Source organism: Pleurodeles waltl, chromosome 11, assembly GCF_031143425.1.
Source record: "Pleurodeles waltl isolate 20211129_DDA chromosome 11, aPleWal1.hap1.20221129, whole genome shotgun sequence".
Lineage (NCBI taxonomy): Eukaryota > Metazoa > Chordata > Amphibia > Caudata > Salamandridae > Pleurodeles > Pleurodeles waltl.
The window spans coordinates 803563090-803581697 of NC_090450.1; the positions used below are offsets into that span (position 1 = coordinate 803563090).

At 40.8% G+C, this 18608-nt stretch overlaps 1 protein-coding gene across 2 annotated transcripts in view; it reads left to right on the plus strand.

Moving 5' to 3' along the window:
- The window catches only part of RASAL1 (RAS protein activator like 1), a 658663-nt gene that overhangs the window by 224043 nt on the left and 416012 nt on the right, over positions 1-18608 (plus strand). For both annotated transcript variants that reach the window (XM_069214557.1, XM_069214558.1), the window contains exon 5: positions 7589-7718. In XM_069214557.1, the coding sequence (XP_069070658.1) occupies positions 7589-7718 (130 nt within the window). The remainder of the gene's footprint in view (positions 1-7588; positions 7719-18608) is intronic.

Below are 18608 nucleotides of genomic sequence, written 5' to 3' on the forward strand. Positions count from 1 at the left end.
CATGGAGATTGAGCTGCAACAGTTGACTGCATTTGACGTGCACCCAGAAATGTTGCATGCCATCCTCACAGCTAGACGCCCTTCCACCAAGTCATTTATGTCGGAGGCTAGGACAGATTTGTGAGCTCAGGTGCTCTCAGCAAGACTGACCCTTTCTAAGCCAAGCTATCAAATTTTCTTTTGTTTGTTTTCATGTTTTTTTTCATCAAGACCATGCAATGGCCAATATTAAAGGTTATTTGTCTGCTCTTTTGGCCTTTCTACATTTGCCAGACTTTCCGTCCTTGTTAAATGACCTTTTGTGCAACTTTGTGATGCCACAGATGGACCTTACCTTGGTGTAAATGTTTCTCATGTGCATTCGCTGTGAGCTGCTTGGTGTGTCTCCTGACTTTAAAGACCATCTTCCACATTACGATCACAGCAGTTCATCATGTGAGTGAACTCCAGACACTTTCAGTGCAAACGCCATGCACCTTGTTTTTCCTAGGCAAGTTGGTTTTGAGGATTCTGGGGCCATTCATGCCAAAAGTCATGTCTCCCTTTCATGTTGGGCAGATGCTTCTGTCCTTTCCTCTTATGACCCAACATTTATGATCTTTCTCAGGTTGTTCAAAAATTCTATCCACACTATTCTTGTTCCCTTCATTCATATGTCACTCCTTTAAGGCCTATGGCTTCCAACCCAGACAGTCAATCACAGTATTGTTGAGGCCTACTGCATGCACAGACCTTTAGTTAAAATCTTGCAAGTGCATTGACATCCTAGTTATTCTGGTAGATGCTTTGATCTTCCAGTTGTTAGGAGTTTAGTTAGTGTATTGTGATCGCTTGTAATATGAAAACAGCCCACATGAGCTTCTTAATGACAGAGTACTTTTCTTCGGAGGGAGTAAGTGATCATGAAGCGTATGCAAAAATTATTTTTGTACTTCTGTGACAAAACTGCCCTGAATCCCTTCCACTCATCTCTGTGTTGATTATACTAGATGCATTGGTATCAAATCCTTGAGGAGGTTTAGAATTCTAGATAGATGTTTTCAAGCCCTCAAATGCCTCCTGAGACTCTGGTGACCACACATACTTGGAATGATTCTTAAGTAGATTTCAAAGAGCTTAGATTATATTTGAAAAGTTCTGTACAAATTATGAATAAAGCTCTGTGTGCCCCAGAAACACATTTCTGGAGTGGAGACAACTTAATGGCTTCAGCTACCTTCTGCTCTGCTTTGATGCTCTCCCCACACAGCAAATGTCCAGGATAAAACCTTCTCACAGCAAACCTGCACTTGTCAAGTTTCATAGACAATTTTCTCATCTCCAGAATGTCCAGCACTTCATGCAGAATGCTTTGTCATTCCTATTACCAGTACATCAAGTTTGCCAGTACATGACCTCAGACAGTTCTCCAAACAATCTTGACATCAGTCTCTGAAAAACTGTTGCTGTAGAGGCTAACTCAAAAGGCAGGCCGCAGAAACATAAATATCTAAAAGGCATCACAAATATGCTTAAACTTTTGCTCTCAAAATGTAACATGACCTGTTGGTATGCTGCTGATAAGTCTAGTATGGGGAACCAATTAATAACCATAATTCTGGCCAACATGTTATACATTTTTGGCAAATTAAATTGATCAACCAAGATATTACTGTTGAGGTCCCTTAGATCCACACATAACCTGCAATATCCTTGGGCAATCGAGCGATGAGCAAAGGGGCCACCCACTCTAAGGATTCCACACTTTCAATGATTCTTACTTAAAAGAAATTTCACAGTTCTTTTTTTACTTCCTCCTTTCGTTCAAGGGTATGTCACCGACATGTATTTTGTAATGTAGGTACTGCATCTTTAAAAAAAAAAATCTTATGCATAAAGCCCTTGAGCCTTCCTATACCTTTTGTGAACTTCACTTTGGTGAAATAGTAAACAGATGTTTTATGAGATCACAAGGTGTCCCTTTCCCAACCCGGTATTTGTGTTTTAAGTGGACACTAAGTTGTTGGACTATTTTCTAATTCTTGTGTTTAGTTGAGTGAGTATTACTTATATTCATTCATTGGTTTGAAAATGGTGATTATGGTGCACTTGGTGTTTTGGAGAATGGTTCTAATAAATCCTCATCACTGGTGGTACTAAGCTTTTAGTTAAAAAAAACAATTAAAAAAGTGTATTTTTAGTAACAATTTGTGAATAAGTGGACACATGGAACTTGTTGTCTAATATTTTCTTTTTATGTTATTATTTAATCAGCCTTGAGGCAGTCCTGTAATGGGACAAAACACGTGTCAGCTGAAATCTTCGATCATTGGCTGAAAACATTAAAGTCTGAATAGCCTGAAATATTCAATCATTGTTTATAAAAATATGAACATTTGTAAAGAGTATTTTTTTAACAAATGTATTAAGCAAAAGGAACAACATGATTCACACCCTGATGTTTAATAACTGACATTGCTTATGTTATTTCTCCATTTATATCTGTGTACTTAATTAGATTATCTCTATGGCTATACCAAAATTCTAGTCTAACAACTTGACCCATAGTAATTGATTTTTAGTGTGCTCCACTATTATTTTCGTTTTGACATTCTGCGAGCACTCCTAGAAACCTACCCTGAACAACTTTCTCCAGTGCTTTGTCTTTGTAGATAACAAGTACTGCTCTGAACTATTTGGATCCAGCAATATATTCAAAAACCTCTGGTGATGGCAACCCAAAACTGATGGTCCCGCCTTAGCTATGTAAAGTTTGGAGTTCACCTGCTTGTTTTTAAACCTAAACTTCGATACGCTGAAGCCACTTATTGTATTATCATCTATATAACTATACAGATCAACATCAGTAGGTTCTAAGAAATTCCAAAGCTCATCAGCAACTTTCTTCTCCTAGACATCCTTAGCTTCTGTAGAATATGGTGAACTGGAATTAGCAACAAATTGGATCATGACATCCCACTTGTCATATCAGAAGATGGTCTGCTCCTGAAGTTGACATAATCATTAATATTTAAAACCTCCTTTCTTGTATCCTTAGCAACACAAAAATGTACGCTTTCCTCATATTCACTCTCTGATGCACTTTTTTCTGCTCTTTCACATTCAACACATACCTGGATTTACTTCTGCACTCTAAGCACGCTTAGTAAAATGTCCCTCCAGGCTGCAGTTTATACCCTTCTGATATTCGCCAGGCATTTGTTGCTGTGGGCTAGGTGACTCTCCCTCCCACAGCGATTGCATTTTGACAGTGTATTCGAAGTCTTATTGTTGCAGTTAGATTATGACGAAATCAATCTGTTCCTCTCCTATCAAGCATTTATCTTTCCTACAAAATCAGAAAATTGGTGTTAGCCCTTTAACAGAGACATAGGGGCTGATCTAATTTCTGCCGGACTCCCAGTATTCCGCTTGGGCGAGACAGTAAATTCCTCCGTCGCTCTGGTGCAGGACCATCCACCAGATTTATAAACCGGTGGACATTTTAAAAGTATTTCTTGGAACTGCAATCACAGTGCTTCCTGACAATGCATTTTGCTGTTTGGTGCAGGGCTCCATCAACATGACTCAGCTCTGCACAAAACAGTTTCTTTTTTTACGGGAATTCCTTTTTGAAAATAAAAAAGACAATGCTCGCCTCACCATGGGAGTGCTCTCCCATGGTGAGAGGAGCATTTAGTATTTTCATTGCCTTTTACCGTCAGGGTTTTCCTGGTGATGACAGGCAGTGAAAACTGACCTCTGATTCCACCCATGTAAATCAAGTGGGCTTAATTAAAGGTCTTCCTTTGATGTTCCTTACTCCACAGGGCTGTTGAAAGTGTTTAATCACAGCAGAGAAGGAGTTGTCTCCTCTGTGATTAAACCCATTGTCCACTTGCATCTAAACCAGTTGGGTGGACCATTATCTTGGTGGTAAGCATAATTCACCACCATTGGGATGGAGTATGCCTCCCACCATGATATACATCAGGCCCGTAGTCATCAACAGTTTCCATTCTGCCCTGTGCTCAATGGGCAGTTTTTTAACAATGTATAGTCATACAAACTGGTGTTGTACAATAGTTATCAAGAGCAGCCATGGCATTCATGAAATAATTTCTCCAACTGGCCCCACATAAATTCTGGGTACTTGGTCAAACGCACAATCCTTAAAGTCCAAGTGAATTAAGTACGTTTTCTTTATCCTACCAGGAGATACATCTATCTTTGTGTCTTCAAAGTCTTCAAATGTGAAGAGATAATTTTGAAACTAATTTTTTACATTCTTGCCACTGTAGCACCGGATCATCGGGTGATGGCAAAAATGGTCGATGTGGTCTCAGGTAAAATGGTTGAACCATAATAATGTCACACGTTAGGTTAAATGAAGTAATTGTAAACACACCTGTTAAAGTAGGTAAGAAAAATGTCTGTGTTCTCTTCGTGGAAAAATTAGTCAATGAAGAACTGTGAAATAAAGTCTTAATAAAGTGAAATGCCAGGGTTCATTTACTTTCCGAAATACATCTGATGCCTCATGATTCGGTATGAAATACAGTCATTGGGCGAAAAGTGTATTCCTGACAACAAAGAAAATGAAACTGCCCGCTGAAATCATGACTCCCTGGGCCCGGGGCACGTACACCGACGTGTAGGCGATACGCGGTTGATGCGTGACATCAGTCCTTAGGTGAGCTAGCACCTTTGTGTTTCGCTATGGCGCCGCGCGCATGGAAAGTGCGAGGTCGGGTAGATGGTAACGTTGTTGAGTGTGCACGCGCATGCCGAGACTCGGAAAAACTCAGGCCGCAGGCATGAAACGTCACAATACCTGTAGTGTAAAGTTGCAGATAATAAGCAGTGCACACATTTTACTTATTTGCTAATATAGTACTCAGCAGGCCCATAACGACAAGTGCACTAGGCTAGCATTTCTCCTTAAATGTTTGTCTCCAAATTTCTGTTATATAAAGAGGTGTGCAGCTCTAGATTTATTGTGGTAATACCCCAACGCTGCAAAGATCACAGGTGCAATCCATCCAGCACCAGAACGTCCTCCAGTTAGCTTGCCTACCATTTTTTTGCCCCACGATTCAAAGAATATATTTCAGTGACACAAAGCAGTTCCACAATAAACATACACGGTGAACAAACCATTCCACTGGTTACAGGATGGACACTGCAGTATCACATATGAATACATGAACTCACTGATGGGCAAAATATGTCTAAGGTGTAAAGAACAACACCTCCATTAGTACAGTGCTGTCACCGTGGTGAACTGCAGGCGGTGCACGTCGAGGGTGTGAAGTAAAACACAGACAGCAGCACAACACTACTGTGGTGATCGTGATGTACTGAGAGCATGGAATATCTGAGGGCACAGAGCCGGTTTCGGTGCTGCAAGAATTTTAATTTTATTTTTGTCAGGAACGTTTCCTGGCACGAGCATACGTGCTCGCGCCACGGCACCAGCACACGCGGCCTCACACTGCTCACTCGCGTGCACCTTCATTTGACACTCGCACGTCTGCACGAGCGCGCGTAGCTTTTCTTTGTACACGCGTCTCGGAACGAGAGCGCGTGTTTTCATCAAACCCCCTGTTACTTAAGAAAGAAAAAGTAAAAGAAGGGAAAGAAGAAGAAAAACCTACCGGACCTGATTTTGGTGTCACCACCGACGAGCTTTTGTTGTTCATCGAATGCTCTTCTTAAAATTTTGGCTGTAAACATCGAAGAGGTATCCAGCCCTGAACTTTACCGTGGACATAGAAGATGGACTCATATATGAAGCTCATCTTTTTGGTTTCTTTTTCAAGCATCTTTTAATTGGTGTTTTGCTTGAACATTTAAAAAAAAAATAATAAGAAGTAATACAGAGTACAATTTTTTTTTTTTTTTCTCTCTCTTTCTCTATTTATTTATTTATTTAAAAAAAAAAAAATAATAATATGCAAAACGTAGTACCTCCAGCACATTTTCTACAAGATCCTGGTGATCCACCTCTTGAATGGAAGTTGTGGCTACGCTCGTTCAAGGCATATTTTGGGGCCATAGATGGCCACAAATTTAGACCAGAAATAAAAAAAAGTTTATTGTATTATCATCTAGGTGTTGAAGGCCAGAACATTTTTGATCATCTTCCGGCTTATGAATTGGCTGAAGAAGAGGAGCTGGATGAATTTGAAATGGCCATTGCCCAATTAGATAAATATTTTATCAAAACAAAGAACATTGTGGTACATCGATACAAATTTTTCACAAGATCACAAAACTCCAGTGAGATATTTTGTGGTCATAGTTGACCATCTATCCAGATGGGTAGAAGTTAAACCAGTAAGGTTTCCCACAACTCGCCTTGTAATTAACTGTTTAAAGAAAATCTTTAGTCGTGAAGGTTTCCCGAAGCAAATTCTAACTGACAATGGGGTTCAATTTGTGTCGTCAGATATGCTTCAATTCTTGAGTAGGTGTGGAGTCAAGCACATAAGAACACCTCTTTATCATCCACAAAGCAATGGCATGGTAGAGAGATTCAATCGTGTTTCAGTAGACTGCATTCAGGCTTCTTACAGAAATCATTCATCAGTAGACCAAGCTATAAAGGAACTAGTGTGGTCTTATCGCACTACACCTCACGTAGCCACGGAAAAACTCCTTTCGAACTAATGAGAGGGAGATTGGCTTCTACGGAAATATTTCCTTTTTGGATGGTCAAGTTATTCCATGAGGGTAGTAATTTGAAAGAGGTCTGGCAAGTAGCAAAACATAATGCTAATTTGTGTGGTCTACGGAGATCAGACAAAAATAACAGGATTAGGGAGTTGCAAGTGGGTGATTGGGTAAGAGTGAAAAACCCAGTATTAGTTAAAAAAGGGCTATCTAAATTCAAAGAGTCTCAACAGATACGTGAGGTACGTAAAAATGCGGTGATGTTATCTGATGGGAGTTGGTGGAGCACTTCACGCATAGCTTTGGATCCTGCTGTAAAAAAAAAGGTTAAGGATATTCAATTCAGTAGAATAAGTAAACCGGTTAGTGGTTATCACAGAAGTAGAACGAGTACTAGAATTTGTCACAAACCAAAGAAATTACAATATTTTATCACGTATTAGTGATATTCATATAACACACATTACGATGTGCATTTTGTGTCACTGTAAGTTAGCGGTATTAAAGTTATGTAGTAGTAGTGTATTGTTTTAATTCTGTTTTTTTTCAAAAAGGGGAAAAGGGGGAAATAATGTTTTGATTGTGATGTACTGAGAACATGGAATATCGTGACATCATGAGAGTGATGTCACAGTGTTCCATGTTCCAAGGTGACAGTTGGAAAGCCTCAGAGCTCTGTGCCCCTTTTACTATCTGTATGCTTTGCCATGAACTCTTCATTTATAAATTCAATTTATTAAGGAACGCCCGCTGTTGTGGAGAAATCATTTCAACTACACTAGGGATGGGCTGTAGAGGGAGCATGTTATATGTGTGTGCTGGTCTAGAGTTGTATTAGATCAGACTTCCATGGGTCCTACTTGGCACTGGCCACCAAGTCCTGGGCCTAGTCAATTTCTTCTGTGATGTGCACTGATGGTCTCTTTCTTCTCAGGTATTGACAGCTGGATTAACTTGACCCACGTGGACCCAGATGAGGAGGTGCAAGGGGAGATTCATCTTGAGATACACGTGGTGGAGAACCAGAACAGGCGAACCCTGCACTGCCATGTGCTGGAAGCCAGGTAGGGTTGTAAGCACTTTCTTCTCAAGCTTATTTACAATTCATGCCTCTTCGCCCTCTTCTTTCCAGTTATCTCTCCTTCTCTCAGCAAAGTTGACATCAGCAAATCTAAATGGCACATACAGATGGACAGGTGCTGTACAAAGAGCACTAAAGATCGCATGGTTTAAAAAAAAAAACAATAATCAACAGACCGTTTCAAGGAAAACAACAATAAAATAAAAATACAAATTTAGTGCAGCCGCAAATGAAACATTGTTCAAAAATGTCATCCTGCTAAATTTTTGTTGGCACAAAATGTTCTAAGGTATCTTCTTTGTAAATAAATCTGCAAGCAGTGCAGAGTTAGGAGATAATGGTGCATCCTCGTGAAGGTTGCAGTTGCTCTGTTCACTCAACTATACCCCTCGCAGCATTTGAGTTGTGGGAACCCCTGAATTTCATACGGTGTAAACGATGCCAGCTCCGTAGTTGAAAACACTACAACTGGTGCTGGTCCACTTGCTGACAAGGTGCTGGAAAGTCTGCCCCTTCTAGGATGGATCTGCCCATGCTATGTATGTAGTGATTTTTGTACAGAGACTGCCATGCACAACAGGTCCTTCCCTGGCAGGAAAAAAGGATCAGTGTCTCATATGAAGTATAGAAAAATCTCAGCTATTCAGTGAAACTGACTCTAAATTTTCTTAGAAAAATGCAAATCTGCCATATCGCTGGGGCATGGCAGGTTAGCTGACTTTGTCAAATGTAACCACAAGTGCTTCCATCATAATGGTGCAACCGCAAGCTCTTTAAGGGAAAATCCAAACTGTATGGGTGGTGATCTTAAAATATGGCGAGTTGTCTGCTGGTAGGTCGGCAGAGGCATTGCATCTGCTAAACCAGCCACTTGGCAACCTGCCCCATAAGCCCCTATTTGAGATTCTTAGATTTTCCAGGGAAACAGGAGATAGGTGCATTGAAAGTGCTACATTAAAGTTTATTATGAGTAATAAACTAATTCAAGAAAACTAAATCAAGAAAAATTGTAGAACTCTATCAGGGGTAATTTTTTGAGGTTTATGAGAACAAGACGTATTCCCTTTTTTTGTTGCTCGATATCTTTTTCCGTCTCTTTCTCTCTTGCTGTCCAATAATATTTCACAGGCACGACCTACAGGTTGGAAAGCATTGTCACAATCTGTCACATGTCTTTCACACAATGCTCCGCAGATTGTCTGCCATAGGCGCTGGAAGTAGGGGTGCTGAGAGTGCAGCAGCACCTCCAAAATATTCATACTTATGTTCAGAAGGCAAATCACCAATCAGGGGGAGCTTCTATCTTGTCTCATTTGCTGTGCTTTCAAAGACAGAGGTCAAATGTCATGGTACTATTCTGTCAAATTGCTCCTCATTTTAGAACAAGAAGATTGGTGTATACATTTGTTTCTTTGACTGCAAATTGATAGCCATTTGTAAAGTGAACTATATGACAATCTTGCTGGGGTACAGGAATTGGTAAAGGATGGGGCTGAAGAACGCCATTTTTTTAACATACAACAAAATTTAAATAGAAACAGGGTGCTTCAGAATGCAGTCCTGCCTACATACTACACCCATAACACTCTACTGTTCAATAGGCTTGGTTCATCTGCTGCACATTATGTTTGTGGTTTTTGGATTTTTCACAATCCCTATGACTTCAGTGAAGTAACATTGATGGCATCGCCCTCACTCTGAAAATTGTTCCAGCACCACTGTCATCTGCTATCTTTGCAGTCAGACCTGGGTGTAATCCTGGTTGAATTAGGATCCTTGGCCTGATGTATCAAAGGGATTTACTCCAATAGCTTGCCTGTCTGTGGTTCTCTCTTGCTGTTCAATAATATTTCACAGGCATACAGGTTGGCAAGCACTGTCACAGTTATACAAGTCTTTCGATCACTGCCTGATAGATCTTCTGCTGTTGTTGCATTCTGTCCTTGGTCTAATCACAGTAGAATTAGGATCCTTGGCCTGATGTATCCAATGATTTTACTCAATCTGTCTCAGAGGAAATGTGTTGGAGCTAAAGGGCTTTGGTTCTGTGATTTATCATGGTGAAGGGGTTGATCTTCTTGCTTAATTTCCTATAATAGCAGTTCTGCTTTCTTTTATATCTGAGCAGCATATGTTTTTTTTAGTAGACTGCACAGCTTTAGTAAGCTTTTTACAGCATCAAACTGCTGTTAGTCTCTCTGTTCAGTGTCTGTCTCTGGTATGTGGCATTCCTTTTCAAGGACCAGGATCTTTCTTGCCCAGTTTTGCCTACTTTGCATAGATTAAACCTGAAGAGTCTTGTTTTTGCTTTCATCCAGATGCGTCTATAACAATGTAGCTTGTCTTCCTATTCCATGTAGTAGTTGGTGTTACCATTGCATCTGGGATACCACCGTTCACCTTTAAAACTTGTTTACAGAGCATCAGGTGCATATCTTCTGGTTAGGCATTAATTGGTATCACCGTAGCATCTGGGACATCTTTGAGGACCTTCAATACCTTTTTTCAGAGCAGGAAGCGCATGCCTCCTGGTACATCCTACTTGATATATTTTCAGCTGTGGCCAGTCCTCAGACATAATTGCTATATAACAAAGGACTACTGGTTTAAATGACCAAACCATACTATTGTATCCAAAGCATCACCATCAATGACCTTGTCTTTATAGTACGGGGCATTCCAATGGTCTTTTCTTGGAAGCATTAAATAGATTGTTCGAAGAAAGATGATGATATTATTATTTATAAATTGCAACACTTAGCTCGATACTCTGCCCATTCATCTTAAACTTTTGTTATTTGATAGTTTTTGTCTAAGAGACATTACACTAGCCTTTGCATTGTTTTTTTTGTTGTTTTATGTATCATGAGTTCAAAAACTCATTTTAGGATCCCAGGGAGCGCTGTAGAGACACTATATGTGTTCAGTATTTACCCTGAGCCTCCGGCCCGGCGAGTCTACTCCCATAAATTTCACTTTCTTGCACCGGACAACACCCAGTTGGCGTCTCTTTCCCAGTATGCCTGAAGAATGTTTGAGAGTCGATAGGCTCAGACTGGCTTAAATTAAATGCCTCAAAGACTAAAATTATGATAGGGTGCTATAACTAAGATTTTTAGACATTGACATTCCGGTCTTCTGAAATGGGTACTTGTACTTTGCTAGTTAAAACTATCAAGACCTCATGTTTGAAGTTTGATTCCAATCTACGGTTCTGTGCCAAAATTATTCTGGGCGTATTTGTATATTTCTTCACGTATTGCAACTTAAGAAAATATGTTCAAACTTCTAATAAAAACAGAAGGCAGTGGGACATAGACATCTTTGGAGCTATTAACAACTCTGTACTTGAGATCCATGAAAGGACTACTCAAGCATTATAAAGTTTCCAGAACACGCAACAAGAATTGTGCCTGGGTTTTGTCTAGAGTTGCAGCAAGATTTGTGTCCTAGACTTTGCCAAGATACTACTCTACTGAGGCACTTGCTTGACTATCTTTTGCAGCCAGGATTTGCAATGCCTGGTCCACAGGTAAAGGCTCAACTCAGCTCCTCTTTTTGGAAGAAGTGCCTTATTCCTTAGCCTTTGGGTCATCCTGCCATGTCGCTGCCAAAAACAGGTGGTTGCTCCTTTTCTGTTAGGTTTACTACTCTCTGGCACCCCTTTCTGATTACAACGCAGCCATACGTTTCTGAAAACCTGATAACTTTGAGTGTCTATACCAATAAGTAATTTCAATGAATTTTGCTACATTTTTGGATCCTTCTTTCCAAATTATTTCTTTTCCACTGCAAATTACTCATTAAATGTATATTTTTAATTATTTTGGTTTTAAGCCCCTAATTCTTAATTTCTTAACTTCTTTGCTGTTTTGGTTAACTGTTGTACATGTAACCCATCCATTTTCTCTGAGGAAGATCTTGCTGCTTGTACCGAGCCAGCAAGGGTTACCCATGGATTCCTCACAGTAACCAGTCTGCTTTTGGGGATTTGGTTGTTTTGGCCTGGTCGGAGCTCAGCCATAGCCTACATTAAGATCGTGACTTTTCTACACCATAGTTTAACAATATAATACTCTGCACTTCTCATGACCAGGTGGAGGCCACATGGCTGTGCAGTGAGGTTCTTCCTCCCACCAGGTGCAAGATGGAGGTCAAATAGGTGGGGTCAAATAGGTGGAGAAGAACTTGGAGAAGGTCAGATATCAGAAAAGTGACCTTTGTTACTCCACACATCACAGGACAATGCCAAACTTAACCATCTGTAGACAAATCTGCAAATCCAATTGCACTATTAGCAAGTCACCAACAACACTGACCAGATTTCTTGAGCAACAGAAAATTACATTATTGCAAATGTTTGATTCTGTGTCAGGAACACCACTGTACCCTCTATTGTAACGGGTACAAACATATACCATTCTTCGTAAATGCCCCCCTCCAATAGGCTGTCGACCTGTGCGACTACAGCCACTGTCCTTGGTACTTATAAAATTCTAGTTCAAATGCTGTACATATTGTGCGGCTAGAGGGTTCATATAGAGCATGTTTGAGCGAGCAAATATGCTTCTGGGTAGTGCGTTTTGGGTGTGATGAGGTTATGATTGTGCAGTTGGGGAGTGCTGTTAAGGTGTGTTTGTGTTAGAGGAAAGGCAGGATTGTGTCCTTGCCTAGTGTATGTAGGGTGGGATCGGTTTATCGAGGGGGAAGTTGATTCTCCTGTCAAGTATGTCTTGTGTACTGTGCTGGAGTTAACAATGGTGTGGGAAGCTTTTTTTAATTAAACATATGTATTTTGAAAAAAAAAACATCTGTTTTATTACCGTCGCATCAATTTGTTGTTGCCTCCTGTCACGCTTTTCCTATGATGCATCCTTAATACCAAAAGGGCCGGCCCACCCTAGTGTAATGGATGACACTTACAGTTGTGGGAGGAATACTGAGATCACCGCTAGTGTGTAAAGCAGATACTACGACTCACAGTGGCGTTATTTCTGCTCTCTGACCAACCATATACTTCTGCTGAACGGTCATCGTGGCTTTCCTTGCTTCAATTTTTTTGCTTCTGCAAATCAACCTCCCAATTTGGGTAAAGAACTGGCTCCTTTTTCCGAGTGTGAACTTTCTGGGTTTGTCCTCATATCTTCCCTGATTATTGATGTTTACTTTACTGCCATTTCGCAGTGTTGACTAGGTCTAAACTATGTTTAGCTTTTGTCGGTTTCCCCCATTTGACAGTCTTTCATCTTGTACAACACCTTGCGCCCTGGAGGCCTGGGTCGTGGTTTACAAAAACCTCCAAATAAACAAATGCATCTAACCAGCTTTGGTTTGGAATTTAACCGTATCACCCTGATGCTGTAATCTACTGTAGATACTAATGTGCTTCTCCAGTCTTAATCAGTGGCTTGGTGACATTTTATATATGTTAAACTACTGCGAAAAAAACCTTCCACCGGTCGGATACCTAATTATTGGCTTACACCCAAGCTTCCGTAAGAGAAATACCTTCTTCGTAAATATGAGTGAATATGGCCATCTCAGTACACAGAGAAGGATAATTTAGCTATTCAACTGCAACAGAAGAAATGTTTACCAGACACACAAAATACCCCTTTCCCTTGCAGGATAGACAATTTCATCAACCTTACTAGAGAGATCTTCAGAGTATGTAAAACTCCAAGTTACTAACGCTCATGTTGTGCCTTCCCAGGAGCTGTGTAATAGCCTTAAACACTTCTCCTTCTTCAGATTCGGCAATGGTTCACTAGCCATGGACTCTGCAGAGAAGCTAAGCTGCCACCTCTAGCGAATAATCAAGGTAAAAAACCTTCAAGTGGGCAATCCTGGCAGAATTCTATTGTCTATCGGTATCAATTAATGATGCAAGAGCCTGAGTAAAGCAGAAACGTAACTCAGGATTGAATGTTTGCCCCGGTGCCCTATTAAACAGATGCGCAATACGATTGGTACTTCAGTAGCAGCTCTTGCTAATAGTTCAGGCATAACGCTATCCCTGGTAAAGAAAGCCATTAATTCACTTTCTCACCAACTGTACAGTCACTTGTAGCATGCCAGGGATACTACTTTTTGTGAATGAAACGAGGCACATTTGGATCCTCCCCAACCAGGCATGCTCTAAGCCTACCAGGTGCACATTAGACCTAGAGCCCTAGTAGTTCCTATTGTAAAAAGGAGCTTTACAGTGAGGAAAAAGCAGAACGATGTGAGAGGAGGCTCAGGACTTTCACCCGTAAAGTTTGGCACATCAGCAATTATAGCGGACCATGGAAACTTGATCACAGTCACATCTTCTTCCTCTGACTGTGGTGCATGGTCCATGCCTGCTTCATCACTATCTCTAAGTGTATCATAGTCCTCTTCATTGTACATGGGTGTCATGCCAGCATCTTATTTAATGTGCAACACTTGACAACACTGTGCCCATGCCTTAGTGGGTTTCTGCCTTAGAGAGCTCTGCATCCAGCCAGATTGTAGAAATAGCCCTTCAGCAGTCTAAAACATTGAATCATCGGTTCTTAATCTTCTGACCAGTGGCCCCCACTTATATTCTTTATGAATCTGCTAATATTATTTAATTTTCTTAACAGTTGTATACCCAGTGAGTAGGTGCCGCAGACCAATAGGGGGCTGTGGACCTTAGGCTAAGAACCACTACATTTTATAATTGCTCCAGAGGAAAGCTTTGTTCCATCTGTGAGGCAGTGCATTGATAGACCCGTATAAGGGGATAAATAACCACAAAAACAGAGGATCTCTGAACTCACCAATAGGGTTTGATCAAATGTGTTTTATGTTCATTTATTGATACCTTAATTTCGCTTCGCTACAGTTTGTGTAGTCGTTAATTTTTGTTTTGTTTATTCCCTCGGATTACTGGTGTCTCTCCAATACGTAAAGATGGACCCATGCTCGTCATATCTCTCATATCATGGGCACGTTCTACCAACGCTTGGTTTTTATTGGAACATCGTAACTTCTCACAATCATTTAGGCTATGTATGTATTAAACATCTACTTGTCTTCTTTTTCTTTGTTTACTTTATTCCAATATATGCTAATTAAAATTAGGCCTGGGGGAAATTTTAATTACGCAGGCAAAATTTGGGAAATTTCCTGAAATTGCACATTGTGTGATTTCATATATATATTTTTTTTACCTGATCTCGCATCTTGTGTTAAAAAGTCTAGCCAGCGTGAGGCTGATTTACACAAAAACCGACAGACATTTTCTGTTAAAATCAGTCTCTTGCTGGTATGTCGTAAGAATTTTTAAGTGCTCTGCTCGGTCAGTTTAAAAAAACAAGCATTTGCAATGCAACGGGTCTCGCATTACATTGAGTTAGAGCTATTAGCGTTGCAATCTCCTAACCCGACTTTTCTTACCACATTAAATGGAAAAAAAAAAAAAAGTGTGATCGCGCTGCGAAATAAAGAGGAAAAAGTAGTCCAGAAACCATAAGGATAACTTGAAGCCTTGTATGTTTCCAGTAGTTTACCGGGGCTCTCGAGGAGGGCTAAACACCAGAAAAGGCATGACGTATGCATGCCTTTCACCAATGAAAACAAGCGGATTTTAAAAGGCAAGCCCACAAACCAATGAAAGTGACTGACATAACATGGGCTTTGCGGTTGCCCCTAAAAAAAGTGATGCAAGACACTGGTACATCTCGTTTTGCTACAAAAGCATAATCTTATGAAATGTTGGTATGATTTCACAAAGAAAAATGCATACAATTTCACTTCTTCGTTTTGTAGGCGTGCATATGCTTTATTATGCATTCACGCCTACAAAATAACACAGGCAAGTTTTTTTTTTTTATTTCTGATCTGACATGGATTACTACATTTAATAAAATAAAAAGAAGTAGCGTTAAGGTACTTTTGGAGCCAGTAGCAATTTACTTCATAGTCCTCTGCAAAAAAGTAAAATGGTGGGTGCTGAAGGCATTGGAGTAATGGGTGGGGGAAGCAATGAGGAGGGAAAAGCAGCACATGAAAGAGAGCAACACAGGAGCTAGAGAGGAGATGCCGGAGCGAAGTGCAGGGAGACTGATAGGTGGAAAACCACATAAGCGAAAGCTTGCAACTCGAAGGAGACAGCAGTTTGGAGGGCAGTAGGCAAGCGTTTGGCAAGGGAAAAGTACATCAATGAGAGCACTGGAAAACACGTGCTCTCATGGAGTGTTTGAATAAAAAGAAAACGGTAGTTCCCTAAAAGTGGCCAAAGATAGGAGAGAAGCCAACCAATTAGAGAGATGGTAAAGAGGCTATCCTCTAGGGAGGGCAAAAGCAAGATGGAAAAGCTGGGACAAGGAACACCACTCACTAATAAGAAGACAAATTAGAGTGGATATAAAGCTGCCCAATGGTAAACAATGGGCAGGATGTTTGCCCCTCTAAATTCTTGGTAAGCACACAATTCGTTGTTTGTAACCAGACAGCTTTTGCTATCTGGTAGTCTTGACTTAGAAAGCTCTGACAGGCACCAACAATAGGCATTTCAAAATGTTCCTTTGTTCAATAATATTTGCTTGGGTTTGAGACCAAATGTGACATCATTCACCGGATGCTCCGTTAACTTTTCCAAACGTGTACTATTCAAAGCATGTACCTCCTGTAAATTAGAACAAGCTTGTCACTTAGTTTCGCAGGGTTTTGCTAAATGCATGATTTGTTTAGAAATTTCATATTTGTGTATTTACTGCATTCAAAGGATGGCAACCACTATACACGTATGAGCTAAACACCATGTTTCCAGCCTTGGGTGTCATTTAATAAGTCTGTGCATTGTTGTTTGCTTTATTTGGACTAGGTATCTGGGAAACAATGATTTGAAAAGGGAATGCCCATGCCGGATACCTATTATTTGGTGCATATGGAGCTGTATGGCAACCCTAAATGTGATATACATTTTTATGCGACATATGCAGAGTAATGATTTGCAATGCTTAATACATAGGCTAATACCAAAGAAGCCAATCATGGAATGAGCATGCAAACTGCACTGCTAATTACAGGCAGGGCTATTGTAATAATGCAGCAGTGGAAGATCAAATTATTAGGAAGAGTTGACTTAATTATGTAGCAAAGAAAATGTTAATGATGCAACATTTTGTGAGACAAGACAGATTCTGTGGCATCATATTAAAGCTATTTTGACATTATAACATTCTGGGATGCAAGCCCCAGACGAGCTCCAGAATTACCGCCTGATCTCTCTGCTCCCATTACCAGCCAAAGTCCTGGAGAAGACCATCAACCTCCAACTCACCGAGCAACTGGAGAGAAAGAACTTGCTAGACCCCAGCCCAATCAGGCTTCAGAGCCAATCACTGCAGGAAGACAGCTCTGATCGCCACAACAGATGATATCCGTGCCCTGCTCGACAGAGGAGAAGCAACCGCTGTGGTTCTGCTCAACTTCTCCACCACCTTTGACACCGTTTTCCACCACACACTTATCAACTGACTATGCCAGATTGGGATCACAGATGATGCGCTCAAATTAATGTCATCCTTCCTCACAGGACGCACCCAGAGAGTCTGCCTCCCCCCTTCACCTCACAGGTCAAGCACACCATCTGCAGCATCCCCCAATGCTCCTCCCTAATATCAACACTTTTCAACATCAACATGACTCCCCTCGCAGACATTGTGAGATCGCACAACATCAACATCATCTCCTACGCTGACGACACGCAGCTCATCCTCTCGCTCTCAACAGAACCCGCCAAGGCAAAGGCCATCTTCCATAACTGTTTGAAGAATATACCTACCTGGATGAAGGACAACTGCCTGAAGTTCAACACGGATAAAGCAGAGGTTCTGATCTTTAGCAGGCACTCAGCCCTCCTCCACAATGAAAGATCATGCCTGCAACCTCGGCATCATTCTCAACAATGAACTCTTCATGAAAAGCCAGGTCAATGCTGTTTCCTCAGCCTGCTTCCACACACTCTGCAGATCTATAAGTGGCTCCCCATTAGCACGAGAAGGCAGTGATCCAGGCCCTCATCACCGGCCGACTGAACTAAGGCAACACACTATACGCAGGCACCACCACTGAATTCCTGCAAAGACTCCAGACAATCCAGAATGCAGCTGTCATACTGATTCTCAACCTACCCAGGAGAACCCACATCACCCAGCACCTGAAGGACCTCAATTGGCTCCTGATCCAGAAGAGATGCCACCTCAAGCTCCTGATCATGCCTACAAAGCCCTCCATAACCAAGGCCCCACCTACCTGAACCATCACCTTCAGCTCCACCAACCAACCAGGAACTTCTGCTCAGCACACAGTGCCCTCGCAAAGATACCATGCATATGATGCTGCTGCTCCGGAGGATACCCTTCTCCCATCTTGCCGCCAAAGCTAGGTATGCCCTCCTACTCCCCTTTGCAATAGATCCTATTCATTAGTTCTTCATAGACAATTCATGTTTCTATCTTTTGCAAAAGTACAGGAATACAGTTTTTTAAAGTTACTTTTGTTCCTCGCACAGTAATTTAGTTTGTCTAAAATGTATACGACATTACACTCAGTAGAAAATATTCCTACATTTACAAACTCTTGCAAATAGAGTGTGCTTCTTTTATTCTCTTAATCTCATTTGTTTGAAAACATGCCAATTTAAGGTATGGTCAGTGTTCAAAATGTATGGTCTTTGGAAATGCCTATTTGCATTTAGAAATTGTCTTGCACAGCTGTACTGTATGTTATTTTTTATGTTATTTCAATAGAAAGCACTTTTTAATGATTTACAATCCAAACTGCAAAAACATTTGTAAAATGCTTGTGATTGTGTGACGCAATATTGCACAGTGAAATATTATGTGACATAAATATA